This window comes from Python bivittatus, unplaced genomic scaffold (assembly GCF_059951505.1).
Source record: "Python bivittatus isolate LINGU-HERP-01145 unplaced genomic scaffold, Pbiv_v1 ctg000570_np1212, whole genome shotgun sequence".
Taxonomy (NCBI): domain Eukaryota; kingdom Metazoa; phylum Chordata; class Lepidosauria; order Squamata; family Pythonidae; genus Python; species Python bivittatus.
In genome coordinates, this window is record NW_028277097.1 from 8284675 (window position 1) to 8297800 (window position 13126).

A 13126-nucleotide genomic window follows, 5' to 3' on the forward strand; every position below is an offset into this window, starting at 1 on the left:
TAATGGTGGATTATAATTCAGTGCTTTAAGATCAAAGAGACATAGACTATTTTAAAAGTATTCATCTTGTACCAAGAAAACTCTTAAAAAGATACTCATAGTTGATGTAATTCCACAAGCTAAGCTATCTCCATCAAAAATGTAACTATCTCCCTTCACATAATAGGAGCACATAAAGGAGATTTAGTAGATATATATGGGAGAAGCCTAGTCTCAAGCCATTACAGGTAGTCTTTGAGTTATGATGGCAATTGGACCGGAATTTTCATCATTAAGCAATGGGGTCATAAACAGCAATGTCATGTGACTGTTACTTAGCAGCAGCAGTTCTGGCAGTCCTGGTTGCTATCATAACCTGAGGACTGCATGGCTTGTTAAGTGAGGACCTCGTGATCACAGAACGTCTGACTTCCAGATGGCTTCCCCATTGACTTTGCTTGTGGGAAGCTGGCAGGGAACATCAGAAATCATGATCATGTGACCATGGCTCGCTGTGATGTCATAATTGTGAGCCAGGCACCAAGTGCCTGGATCACAATCACATGACTATGGGGACATTGTGACAGCTGGAACTCTGAGGACTGGTCATAAGTACCATTCATTCAGCACTGTCATATCTTTGAACAGTTGCTGAAAGAATGGTTGTAATCTGAGGGCTACCTATATGCATTTTAGACATCAAAGCCAGAACTGGAATTGAGCTTGGGAATTTGTTAGGGAAACTGATTAATTCTGGTCGTAATGTAGTTTAGTCTTCCAGCTCCAGCCAGCCATCTTTGTTGTTGTTGTTTGTGGAAGATAAGTGTGGCCAGGCTGTTTTCATCTTGAGTGGCTGGTAGTTAACATAATAGCTGCAGCTGATAAAAGTGTCTGTGCTACTGAAACCTCTTGATTTTATAATGATATTATGGGATCATTATGCATGTCCTGAGCTCTTAAAGGACCATCACCCCTTACAGCCCATCAAAGCACATGCCATAGTAAATCTGCACTCAAATCTTTGTGGTACTTGCTATAAGACAGGAACATAGCTTCTATCCTGAAAGTTGCATACCTTTTTATATTATGCTTCTTCTAACTTTGGTTTCACTCTGTTCTTCTGTTGAACTAGAACGTTATTCAACCCGTGTAATAATGGAGAATTTTACAAAGGAGAAAGACTTCTTAGAAGCAGAACCTTCCCAAAATAGTTTCATTGCCTTGCAAACACCTTCTGTTTCACCTTCGGTATCAGCTGCTAATCATCCCAGGGTCAAAAAGCTGTCTTCCGGTAATACTGTTTACTTGTTTTTGCATTTTATTTGGTGATTCTGTAAACATATTCATAATTGTTTCTAGTATGTGTTATTTGCAAACTTTAATATATCCATATTTTTACATGAACTAGTTAACATTTCTGAAATTTGGAAAGTGTGTGATAATTCTGTCCTCATAAAGATCTCTTTTGATTCAAGTTTGACTCCTAGTGTCCTAAGCAAACATGTCCATGTTGCCTTTATGGCAACAATATAGGAACAATTTGTCATTGTTTTCTTCTAGGATGTTTGTTTTGACTTACCAGTCTAGTCCGCAGTCTTGGGATTTCCTGGCAATGTCCTGTTCAAATTCTAACCAGATCTAATAGTGTTTAGCTTTTTGGGGATCAGTTGAGGTCAGCTAGATTCTGCCACCTACTGAAGGCCCTGTACTCATAATACTTCTGAAATAATAATTTCATGTAGCCATATTTATGGCTTTATAGAACTGTGAACCAGTGAGGTATGCTGAATAGGAAGTTGAGTAGAAACACCTGTACTCAAACTTCCATCATTCTTTAAGAAAACGTGAGATGTGAAAACTCATACTAATTTGCAACTAATTTTCATGGATCTTATGGAATGCAACTTCTTCACCAGTTATATAATTTAGTTTCTACCTTCAGAATCTCTTAGAGAATCAAATTATTTTTTCAGAGTATTGTTAACTGTGTGAATTTGGTCTGTTGATTTGTTATTAAAGTATCAGTTTCCCCTGCCAATGTTCTAGGGATGATACTGACCTATGGGCCTGATTCTCCTGGACAGCTGTCTCAGTCTCTTGTGGTAGCCCAAAGTAGCAAGTTGCTATTTTCTATTTTGTTACCTATGCTCTATAACCTGCTTAGTTTTTTACAAAATATAATGGAGAAAATATTATCATAAACATCCCACTATAGTTTTCTTTCACAAAGTTGCTTTGCCTCACAACTATTGTTTACATTACCACGTCTTCATAGACCTGTGTTATGTGTAAGTTTGCAATCTGAAGTTTTCTAGTACCAGATGAAAAGTTGTGAACTTGTACTAGTGTGTGGAAGGGATGTCTGATCTTCTACACTTATTTCAGACACTAAGGCTTGAAGTGTTGGCCTATTTATCAAGTGACAGAAGAGCTTTTTAAATTCTGTGGGCCAACATTTACTATAAAATGCACCATCATGTAAGAAAGGAGGTAAATTTTGTTCTGTTTTGTTTAATGATGTCTGGGTCAGTGACCCATCAATGTGACCTGACTTGAAAAGAAATAATATTAGTTGTTGTTGTAAACTTTATTGTCATTGTATCTCATACAATGAAATTAAATACCATCCCCAGTGCACCTTATAAATATAAAAACCATAGAATAAAAAACACATCCTTCACATTCTATTCACCATTGCACAACCCCTGATGTTACATTAATATTGCACTATACAGTAGAGTTCAATATAGTTGTAGCTCTGGGATAAAAGCTATTTTTAAGCCTATTTGTCCTTGTTTTTATTATCCTGTACTGTCTGCCAGATGGTAATAGTTCAAAAAATTATCTTGAGTGATTAATATTTGGCTATTTTATTAACCCTAAAAGTTGGTTTTAGCCTAATTTAGTGATAAATTCTGTTTGTTTTGTAGATACTAGTTTTAAAATGGAAGAACAAGATGAGAGGTATGTATGAGAAAATATTTCAGAAGCATTTACTGATGTGAGGAGAGTCATACTGGGTAACTTTTCTACCAAAATGTAGACTCCTCACTATCAATATACAAGCTTACTGATTGTTTTGAAAACAGATTTTAACCTCTACTTAGCACATTTCAAAATGATAGGAAGAAGTTCTTTTATAGTGATTATAGTTTTCACTAATGGATTTATTGAGGAGCCAAATTTGACCTCCAGGTAATGCTTGGGTTATAACTACTCATTCAGCAACCAAAGTTATGATGGTGCTGAACAAGGGGGACTTATGACCGGTCCTCAGAATTCCAGCATCGCAGCATCCTGTGATCACATGATCATGAACCAGGTGCTCAGTGTCCAACTCATGATTATGACATTGCAACAAGTCATGGTCACATGATCACAAATTCCAACGTTCCCTGCCAGCTTCCCACAAGCAAACTCAATGGGAAAGCTGGCAGGAAGTCACTCCTGCCACTTTTTCACCCACCCGCACTCTAGAAGGCCTGCTTGCAGCATCCCCCTGTGGCATTCCCCCACCCACCCAAAGCTCTCACCTGCGACTCTCATCTGCCGGCCTGTTTGCCTGGGATTCCCACCTCTTTCCACTTAATGACCTGTGCAGTCCTGGGGTTACGATGGCAGCCAGAACTGTGAGATTGCCGTCGCTAAGTGATGAGGTCACATGATATTGCATTTTACAACTGCATCGCTTAGTGATGGAAATTCTGGTCCCAACTGCCATCATGACCTAAGGACTACCTGTAGTCCTAATCACACAGATATTAACATCTAAGGAAAAATATAAAATTTTATAGCTTGCTCAGTGTTGTAAAGTAGGATCACTGCTAACATGAACATTCAACAGGAAATTAAAAAATCTGAAAGGCAGCATGATGTTCCATTCATGTTGAAGTTTAGGAATAAAGTTCTTAAACATACTTCATTTATTTTTAAAGTATTCAGTTTTGTATCTCAGCCCTAGGAAGCAGGCAATGGTAAACCACTTCCAAAATCCTGCCAAGAAAACTGCAGGTACTAGTCCAGGCAGTCGCCAGGGGTCAACAATGACTTGAAGGCACAAAAAAACCCCAAATGCATTACCCCCTGGTTTAAAATATAACAACAACAGTAATAATAATAACATATATTAATGAAGTACAATATAGAAAATGATATAGTCAAATACACTGTCACTATGAAAGGCATTTTATTTTGATTATATAATATAGTTAATATATATAACAATATAGAATTTAAAGATGTATAAAAATTCTCAGCCCAAGTGGCAGCTTACCAAAACTCAACAGAAATCCAGAAATAAATGGACAAGTGTGCACACACTTGTACATACATACACTTCTATAAATCTTTGCTCTAATTTGGGAAATGACCATTGGTCAGTCTAGCTCAGTCTTGTCTAATCTGACTCTCAGTAGTCCTCTAAGCTCCCTGGACCTGATGCTGTGGGCTGTTCCACATGCAGAGCATGGTTGTAGCCAAACCTATATTTTTTTATCAATCAAACTGCATAGTCTTCAGCTAAACTAGAAACTACGATAAATGTATTGCTGCATTTCCTGTCTTATCAGTAAAAATGAACACTGCAATAGGAACTACTGCTGCGGAACAGACGCTGGGCAGGACAACCTTTCAACCTTTCCTTCCCTACTTGGCCCAGAAGGGAGGTTGCTGCAGCTTCCAGCAGCAGCTTTTTTTTCCAAAGGAAATATCAGCTAAATTATTGCTAAACTACAGGTAGTCCTCACTTAATGACCCTAATTGGGACCCAGAATTCCATTGCTAAGCGAAGCAGTCGTTAGACAAAACATCATATGACCAGGCTTCTTAGCAATGGCAGTTCTGGTAAACTTGGTTATGGTTGTTAGGTGAGGACCATGCCTTTGTTATGCTTCTCCTGCCCTGAGAGTGAACTGCCAGCTTCGTCCCACTGCCTTCTCCTCAACTAGGCCCGGTGAGCTCCCTTCGACAGACAAGGCTCCACTGCTCTGCAGCACTTGGGTCTGTTTCAACTCCCCCCATCCACCTATCTCTCCACTGGCCACTGAACGAACAGTCATTAAGCAAGGAAAATGATGAAATGAGAAAATGATTAAAATCCATCTGTTGTCTATACTTGTATGTTCATAGCACGTATCCTTGTATTTTAGCTATTTTTTTTTTAAATGTAAAGGTATAGAAGAACCATTGAAATGTTATTTAATTTGATCTCATTTATTTTAAAAGTAGCTTTCCAGTTTGCAGCAATATAATTAGTTTTTTCCACAGATATTCAGAAAATCCCTGTCAAATCACTGGCTTGAGTGGTGTTTTGGACATCATTAATGATCTTATAGTGGAGAATGGTGTTTCTCCTTTAGAGCTGGGCCTTACAGAAACTCAGGCTAAAAAAATGGCCAGGTAGTGTTACATTTACACTTTTAATAACTTTGATCTATGTACTGACGATGCTATGTTGCAAATGTTAGGTTGTATAATGCACCAAGGAGTATAGATTGGATAGATCAAAGTAGTTGTTTTTTTGGATAGGGAAAAAATGGAGTGAACAAATGCAAGTTATATTCAAATAGGGAAAAATACAGGAAATAGATGAATTTATGTTTCTGGGTTAAATATTTTCTAAGATGGGCAACAGATGGAGAAATGTTAAGATACACAAATGCTGGTAAATGCTACTGGGTAGTATGTGGTCTGTTCTGAGGAATGAATGTTGATTGAAAAGAGGGAAAGTGGCTGTGGGCATCCTTCTTCCCACTTTATATGGAAGTGAGAGTTGGGTGTGTTAGGAGAAGCAAAGTAAATTGAATGCAGTTGGAATGGGATACGTAATAAGTGGGTACACTAAAATAAATAAGAATGAATGAATACTTTGATGATTAGAATCAATATTGGATAATAGAAAAAATGAAAGTTATATTGTAAACTTAGAGTAAGTGTTTGGTGTAAATTGTTACTTATATCTGTTATGAGGAAAGTCGGAAATCATTATATTTTGTATTTTTTCTTTCCTCTTTTTTTCTGTACTTTTGACTTTGTTCTTTTTCTTATTCTTTGCTTCTTTTTTCCTTCTTTGTCTTTAATATTAGTTTTTGTTAATTTTTATTGTCTTTATCTTAAAATCTAATAAAGTTACATAAAAAAAAAGAATGAATGGGTGCTGAATGAAGGTACACTGGTACCTCGGGATACGAACTTAATCTGTTCCGTGACTCTGGGCGTATCCCGAGTTGGTCGTAACCCAACGCAAATTTCCCCATAGGGTTCAATGTAAATCCGGTTAATCTGTTCCGCCCTCCGAATTTGGTCGCACCCCGAAGCAAATTTTCCCATAAGGTTCAATGTAATTACCGTTAATCCGTTCTGGCGTCCGTGGACCACGCGTTAGGGGCGGGAGAACGGCCGGGCACCGCGCGGTGCAGCGGGAAAAAGGCCAGGCATGGCGCGGCGGGAGAACGGCCGGGAGCCGTGCGGCGCGGCGGGAGAACGGCCGTGCGGCGGGGCGGGAGAATGGCCGGGCGCCGCGCAGCGGGGCGGGAGAACGGCCGGGAGCCGTGCGGTGCGGCAGGAAAAAGGCCAGGCACGGCGCGGCGGGAGAACGGCCGGGCACCGCGCGTTGCGGCAGGAAAAAGGCCAGGCACGGCGCGGCGGGAGAACGGCCGGGCACCGCGCGGTGCGGCAGGAAAAAGGCCAGGCACGGCACGGCGGGAGAACGGCCGGGAGCCGTGCGGCGTGGCGGGAGAATGGCCGTGCGGCGGGGCGGGAGAATGGCCGGGCACTGCGCGGCACGGCGGGAGAACGGCCAGGCACCGTGCGGCGGGGCGGGAGAACGGCCGGGCGGGGCGGGAGAATGGCCGGGCGCGGCAGGGCGGGAGAACGGCCGGGCGCCGCGTGGTGGGAGAACGGTCGGGCGCCACGCCGCACGGCAGGAAAACGGCCAGGCGCCATGCTGCGCGGCGGGAAAATGGCCGCGGACCACGTGTCAGGGCGGAAAAATGGCCGTACCCCGAGGCGGAGTTCGCACATCGAGGTAAATTTTTGCAGCCGGAACTGGTTGTAACCCGAAAGGTTCGTTAGTAGAGGCGTTCGTATCCCGAGGTACCACTGTATACTGAATACTGAACTGAGTGAATAGTATAAAAGAACCTTGTTGAAGTGATTTGGCCATATAGAAAGAGTGAATGGGGATGGAATTGCAATGTTGTTGGGAGTTAGGAATCATGAGAACATAGATTTAATAAAATTGTTATTATTATGGTTGGTCGTACAGTTAGCAGTTTAGACTGGATTTGGCATTTTTATCCACCTATCGTGTCCTTCCCAAGGACCTGGGATAGGCAGATGTTGTTGTTTGATGGTGCTAAAGGCATCGCCACAAGATATAAGCTGTTCCATGTAGAGTTGCCTTTTGCAATTGAGTGTTGGTGGTGGTGATGATGGTGCTGATAATGATGATGATTAAAATATGCATGAAGGAAGAATGAATGGGTTGAGAGGGAGGGGAAGACTGGAAAAGCCATAACTAGAAAGAGTCAATGAGATTTTGAAAAAGAGGTGAGGTTTAAAGAACAAAATGCAATATGTGAAAGCAGAAGCAAGGATAGTTTGTCAGGATAGAAGGACTCTTTTTCTTCATTCTGTATGATATTACTAATCCCAAAAGGAAATAGCACGATCAGTGTATAGTTATGTATGGTGAAGCAGCTGCATTGAAGCTGGAAATCAAAAGTTCTGCAGCATCTGTTGGACCACAGTGTACCATGGTAGTCATTTTTTCTGTTATACACACATAAAGAAAGCAACCTCTTTCTCTCTGGATTTATAGAGAGACACTGCTCCTCTTTAACTGTGTGTAGTGGCTGGTGGTTCTGAACAGGGATGCTCACCTCATGTGCATCCAGTGACACACAGCCTGTGAATGGATCAGCATCCATGGGATTGCTTGTTTCCATATGTAGGATTTCCACTGGTCAGTTAAATAATTACAGGTAATGATTATCTGTAAATGCTGATTAGCAAAAGGGCAAACGTATGCCATCTGTATGAATGATAGCCATAAAACTTATTTTTTCTGTTAATTATGGCCATTTGTCATATTTTTACTTTGGGGTGTGTGTGTGGTTTTTTCCTTAAATCACAATGACCTTGCCAATTTCTGGATGTTATTACAAATTTAGAAATAGCTTACTTCCATTGCATGATTCTTTAAAACAATTGGGAAGCAAAATACGCTCAAAGGTATCTGTTCCTATTTTTATTAAGAACCATGTTGTAAAAAAATAATGTGTCAGAGGCTCTGACTTTGTTATTTCAGTCTTTCAAATATACCAAGTAAACAGTCATACCAAATGGAGAAAGATAAAAAAGAGTTACATGCTTGGATGAAAAGAAAACGAAAAGAGAGACTTGCTGAATATATGCAAACGCTGTCTGAAAAACGGGCAAAAGAACACAATCCATTCCGTTTGAGAAAAATGGTAAATTGTTACAGCTACATTAAAAGGAAAAATGTGTTATTTTATCAATATTAATCTTCCTTTTTAAGTTGTATTTCTAAATCTGGATGGCCACCCACTTAGAAGCATGGCATATCAATTATAGGAACAAATATGAGAAGACATATGAAGGAGAATAATAATAACAATCATTCTAGAACCTGAGATCAGAAGCCTCACCCAGTGTAAATTCCTCCAAAAAATTACCATATTTCACCAAAAAGGCCTGGCCTCCGGCTGCCATGTTTATTTCCATATAATGCTTCTGGACCTCACTCAGATATTTCAGGGGAAAAAGATGGTTGGGGATTGCAAGGCAGAATGTTGTTATGCAGTGCACCCAGCTGTCAAAAGCAAGCAAGCAAGCAAAAAGAACAAAAAGGAGGGCCTGTTTTCATCTGGTTAGGTAAGTAAAGGCAGAGATATTATAAAAAGCAATGAGGGGGTGCTTGAGATGGGGAAGCCATGGAAGGATATTAGGAAGGGCAGCCCGAGGTGCAGGACCAGCTCAGCGTGGGGTGGGGGGAGAGAGACGATGTAGCAGATATCCAGGAAAGTAGGGAGAAAGGACTCAGAGAAGGGAAATTGAAGGACATGCAACATTCTATCTGTAGAGAAAAGAGTTACACTGCACCATTTTGCAGTTGATCATCTTCCTCACAGCAGTTAATTTTGGTGGCACGTGGGATATGGATACTGCTTAAAAATCCAAAATGTGCCCATAGCCCCCCAAAAGTGGAGATTTCTGCTTGATTGTCTGATTAACCCATGGTATATTGCTACATTATCCTTTGGAGTATACGGAGAAACAGCAGCAGTACTGCAAAGTGCCTTTCCCCTTGGTACAGTACCTAACTATACCTTGAGTCTAGGCATTTCTTATAGTGGAGGTGGATAGCTCTTTCTGTTTGCTCTGAAAGTCAGCAGCAGGTAGAGAGTGACTAAACAAGATATTTCCCATGGACATCCTCCATTCTCAAAGGCCACAGTCTTCTAGCTAATTCTGAGAAGACTGGAACACCCATTTCTCCCCTTCCCTTTGACAAAGAAGAAGGGAAAAAGCTGTTGAAGAAACCATACAGGAGATTATTTTCTCCTTCCCAATCTTACGATTTGCAGCTTTAAAACCCTGGATTCTTCAAATTCATCCATCATCTGTGGAAATCCAAGTGGGAGTAATTCAGAATTTCTCTAAGTCTCAGTCTTTGACAGCATGATTCAAGGCGGTGGCTGTGCTCCAGGAAGAACAGCCTATGCCAGGGGTCTTTAGACTGCTAAAATCCTTTGTTAAGGTGTTTAAAATCTCTGTAAGACCATGATGGAAAATTCTGCTGGATGAACCAGTAACATTAAACATCTGGAAACTGTAATATCAAAGGACAAGGGAGACTTTTAATCTTGATGATCAAAAAGTGAGCTTTTCTTTAGGAATCACATATTTATTTCATAGTCCAACATAAAATACAATCAGGAAAAATTACACCAATTTCAGTAATAACACTGACACTGGTAAGAGATAAAAGATAAGTAAACGCTAGGATTGCTAACTCAGTGCTATAATATTAAAACACTAAGATCTCTCTATAAAAAAAATCTTAATATTAATACTAAGACTATGGACTAAAGGGGCAGGGTCTCCGAAAGCTACAAAAAGGATGTAAAAATAGATACATTAAAAAATATATAAAAAAAGGAATTATCTGTAAAATTACTCTTACCCAGCACCCTTAATTATCTGTTTTCAAATGTTAATTGCTTCCAAGCAGAATCTAGCGACGTATGTAATAAACAGTTCCTTATCTGTGGGGAGTAAAATGAAGAAGAAAAGTTTCATTATGACCTATAACGTGTCAGTAAAATAGAATGAAAGTTTCTCAACTATTTTGGTAATAGGGGTAGTGTAAAAAACACATGTGATGGTCTCGGTAGCATTTGTGCTAAATGGACAGGTTCTCTACACATGGAGGCTTTGGTAAATCTCCCATTAAGAATTGGTTAGGAATTACAGGAAGCATTATTTTCCCATCATGCTTGTAGCTATTGTTCCTTAAGCTTAGCATTACATCAGTAAATTTCCTGAGAACAATATTAAGCTTCCTCAGTTCTCAATTAGAAGAATTAATACTGCAGACCAGATAGCTGATGTAATATTGATATGTTTGCATTTTTTGTATAGTCCCTTGGACCGTCAACACGAGAGATTAAATTACAACAGAAAAAGAAAAAGGAGAAAGATAAGTATGTTATTTTTCAGTGGCATTCTAGACTTTTAATCCACTATATGTGACAATTGACATTAGAGTATTAAGGGTAAATTGTCAACATTTGACCATATGCCTTTCACTGGTCAGTCAAATTTTATGATAATTGAATGAAATAATTCTAAGATGAAGCATTTGAGTTCTGTGCCCCAGAGATAGGATGAAGGAAAGTATTGGGGAAATTTTCAGGAGAACTGGCAAAAAGTCATTGGAAGAGAAACTTTGTACTTGGGACATTGTAGAACAGATCTGTTGTATTCATTCTGTGGGTAGATTCACTCTGCTGTAGGCTTGAACTTCTAGGGGAATTCTACATTCCATATTGTTTGGCATTTTCATATATTTTAAGAGAACATATATCACTTATGCAAACCTGACAAAATAAAGATGAACCAAAAATTACAAGTTTTCCTCAGCCACTTTCGCTGGTGCTAAGATGTGTGACATATTCAGTCCTCTTGTCTCTGATCTTCATTACTAATATTTTCAGGTAGAATTTGTTGTATGGAAGTAGAACAGACAAAATCAAAACAATGTGTCATACAGTATTTTACAGGTTACTTCTTGTATCTAGTATGTTTTAGTTTTAAACCGAATGTTTTTCTAGGAGTCTCCTTTTTTCCCCAGTAGTGACAAGCTTAGATTGTTTTTAATTAATCTAGAAAGGATGTCTGTTAAAAAAAAATCTGCAGTTGTTTAGTAGTTAAATTGGCCCATTTGCTTTCTCTGAAGGGTCTTGCTATCTGAACATCATAATCTGAGAGTCAATGAAGCTCTCACTCTGATGCATGACTTGCTGTCTGATACAGTGCAGCTCCCTTCCAGTGAATATAAACCATTGCCTAGAAGAAGATCATCGTATGGTTTTAAGCAGCCACATGTCACTTCTGCCGGAGGGTAATGTATTTCAAAGTAATATTGCCATTAATTTCCCTATTTCATTCTCAGATCTACCAATGTGACAGCACTGTGCAAGGCTTCTCAGACAGAAGTCCCATTGAATTCAGTTGCTCTTATGCCTAGAAAAATGTTACTAAATTAGAGCATTAATTTTAACTTCTAACTTTACTGTGGTTCAGTATCATAGTAAAGGCAAAGTACTGAGGGGTGGTTGACAATCACACTTAGGTATGTTTCTTAAATCATCCCCATCACAGGAAAGAAAGTCAATCGTTCAGCAGAATTCTGATTGTCAGACAGGGATTCATCACCGAAAGTCTTGTGTTTTTTAAAAAAATAGAATGAACAACTTCTCTAGTCATTCTGAATTAGATGTTCCAAGCTTCCATCTAGTAGCACTGCTGAGAATCTCATTTCAAAGAAAGTATGAATATACTGTGGTGATAAAAAGGTACCTTAGGGAAATGTCTAATTACAGATTTCACTTTTCAGAAGCCCTGGAAGGTCATTCCTTTACATAATCATAGCTTCTCTGTCTTGCCAAGATGAAGAAGGTCTAATTTTCCTTGGGCTTCTCCTGAGGAAGAAGCTAGCCTGCCATCTCAGACCAGCCTTGCTTAACATGCAGAGCGGTTGAATTCTTGGAAGCTCCTTCAGTGCTGTTTCTCTCTTCACTCACTTCACTGCTGCTGCTGTCTCCTTCAGTGAATGGTTGAGGCACTGATTCATGCAACATTGGTAGAAAACACAGTGTGATACTGCATTGTATTGTAATATCGCATGATTAGCCTAAGCATGGACAGGTCTAAAGTTTTGGGAAGCTATCCTAGTATATATATTTGCAAAACGTTCTAGAGCAATTACTGCAATTATAAAAATGTGATATATTTCTTATTGAAGTTTCCCTGGGAGGAACAAGACATATGCCAAAGTTGTTTTGAATCCAGCAAGATCCCTTTCAAGTCTATCTTGTGACACAGCTCAGAACAAGGGTAAGAAGCAAAGAACTGCTTTATCATACCAGTTATCAAATATTCAGTTCACAAAGTGCATGGAGCATTTATAGACCATGTCCTACACATATATTGTATGTAACAATGTTTAAATAACACGCTTTATGGAAAAATGGAATGATAATTCAGTAGTGCATTGAAATTTTAGGGTGATGCAAATGTAAATATATAACAAAGAAGCTCTATGTTGCTGCCATGCTAAAGACAACAAGGATCACTAGATCACACTGAATTGTAATCTTGTGACATTATTTCAGGTTCCTAATCCATAATATGAAAGGAACAGTTTTCTTGTCTTTTCTGCTTAAGGTCGACTCTGCCGAGCTTCTTACAGAAGAACATCATCAGAATCCTGTCAAGGGGAGACATGCTGGAAAAGCAGTAGAAGCCAGAGGCAATGGACAAGTAGCAGGCTTGACCTGAGAAGCCATGGTTTGTGATTGCCTAACACTCAATGCTGTTCATTGGTGCTCATCTCCACTTT

At 39.5% G+C, this 13126-nt stretch overlaps 1 protein-coding gene across 7 annotated transcripts in view; it reads left to right on the plus strand.

Moving 5' to 3' along the window:
- The window catches only part of CPLANE1 (ciliogenesis and planar polarity effector complex subunit 1), an 86330-nt gene that overhangs the window by 57814 nt on the left and 15390 nt on the right, over nt 1–13126 (plus strand). For 6 of the 7 annotated variants that reach the window (XM_088153048.1, XM_088153047.1, XM_088153050.1 and 3 more), the window contains 8 exons: nt 1112–1270; nt 2910–2943; nt 5245–5376; nt 8288–8450; nt 10645–10706; nt 11462–11626; nt 12530–12621; nt 12952–13074. In XM_088153048.1, coding sequence (XP_088009174.1) covers nt 1112–1270; nt 2910–2943; nt 5245–5376; nt 8288–8450; nt 10645–10706; nt 11462–11626; nt 12530–12621; nt 12952–13074 — 930 coding nt within the window. The remainder of the gene's footprint in view (nt 1–1111; nt 1271–2909; nt 2944–5244; nt 5377–8287; nt 8451–10644; nt 10707–11461; nt 11627–12529; nt 12622–12951; nt 13075–13126) is intronic. The other variant, XM_088153051.1, reaches the window with a different exon arrangement.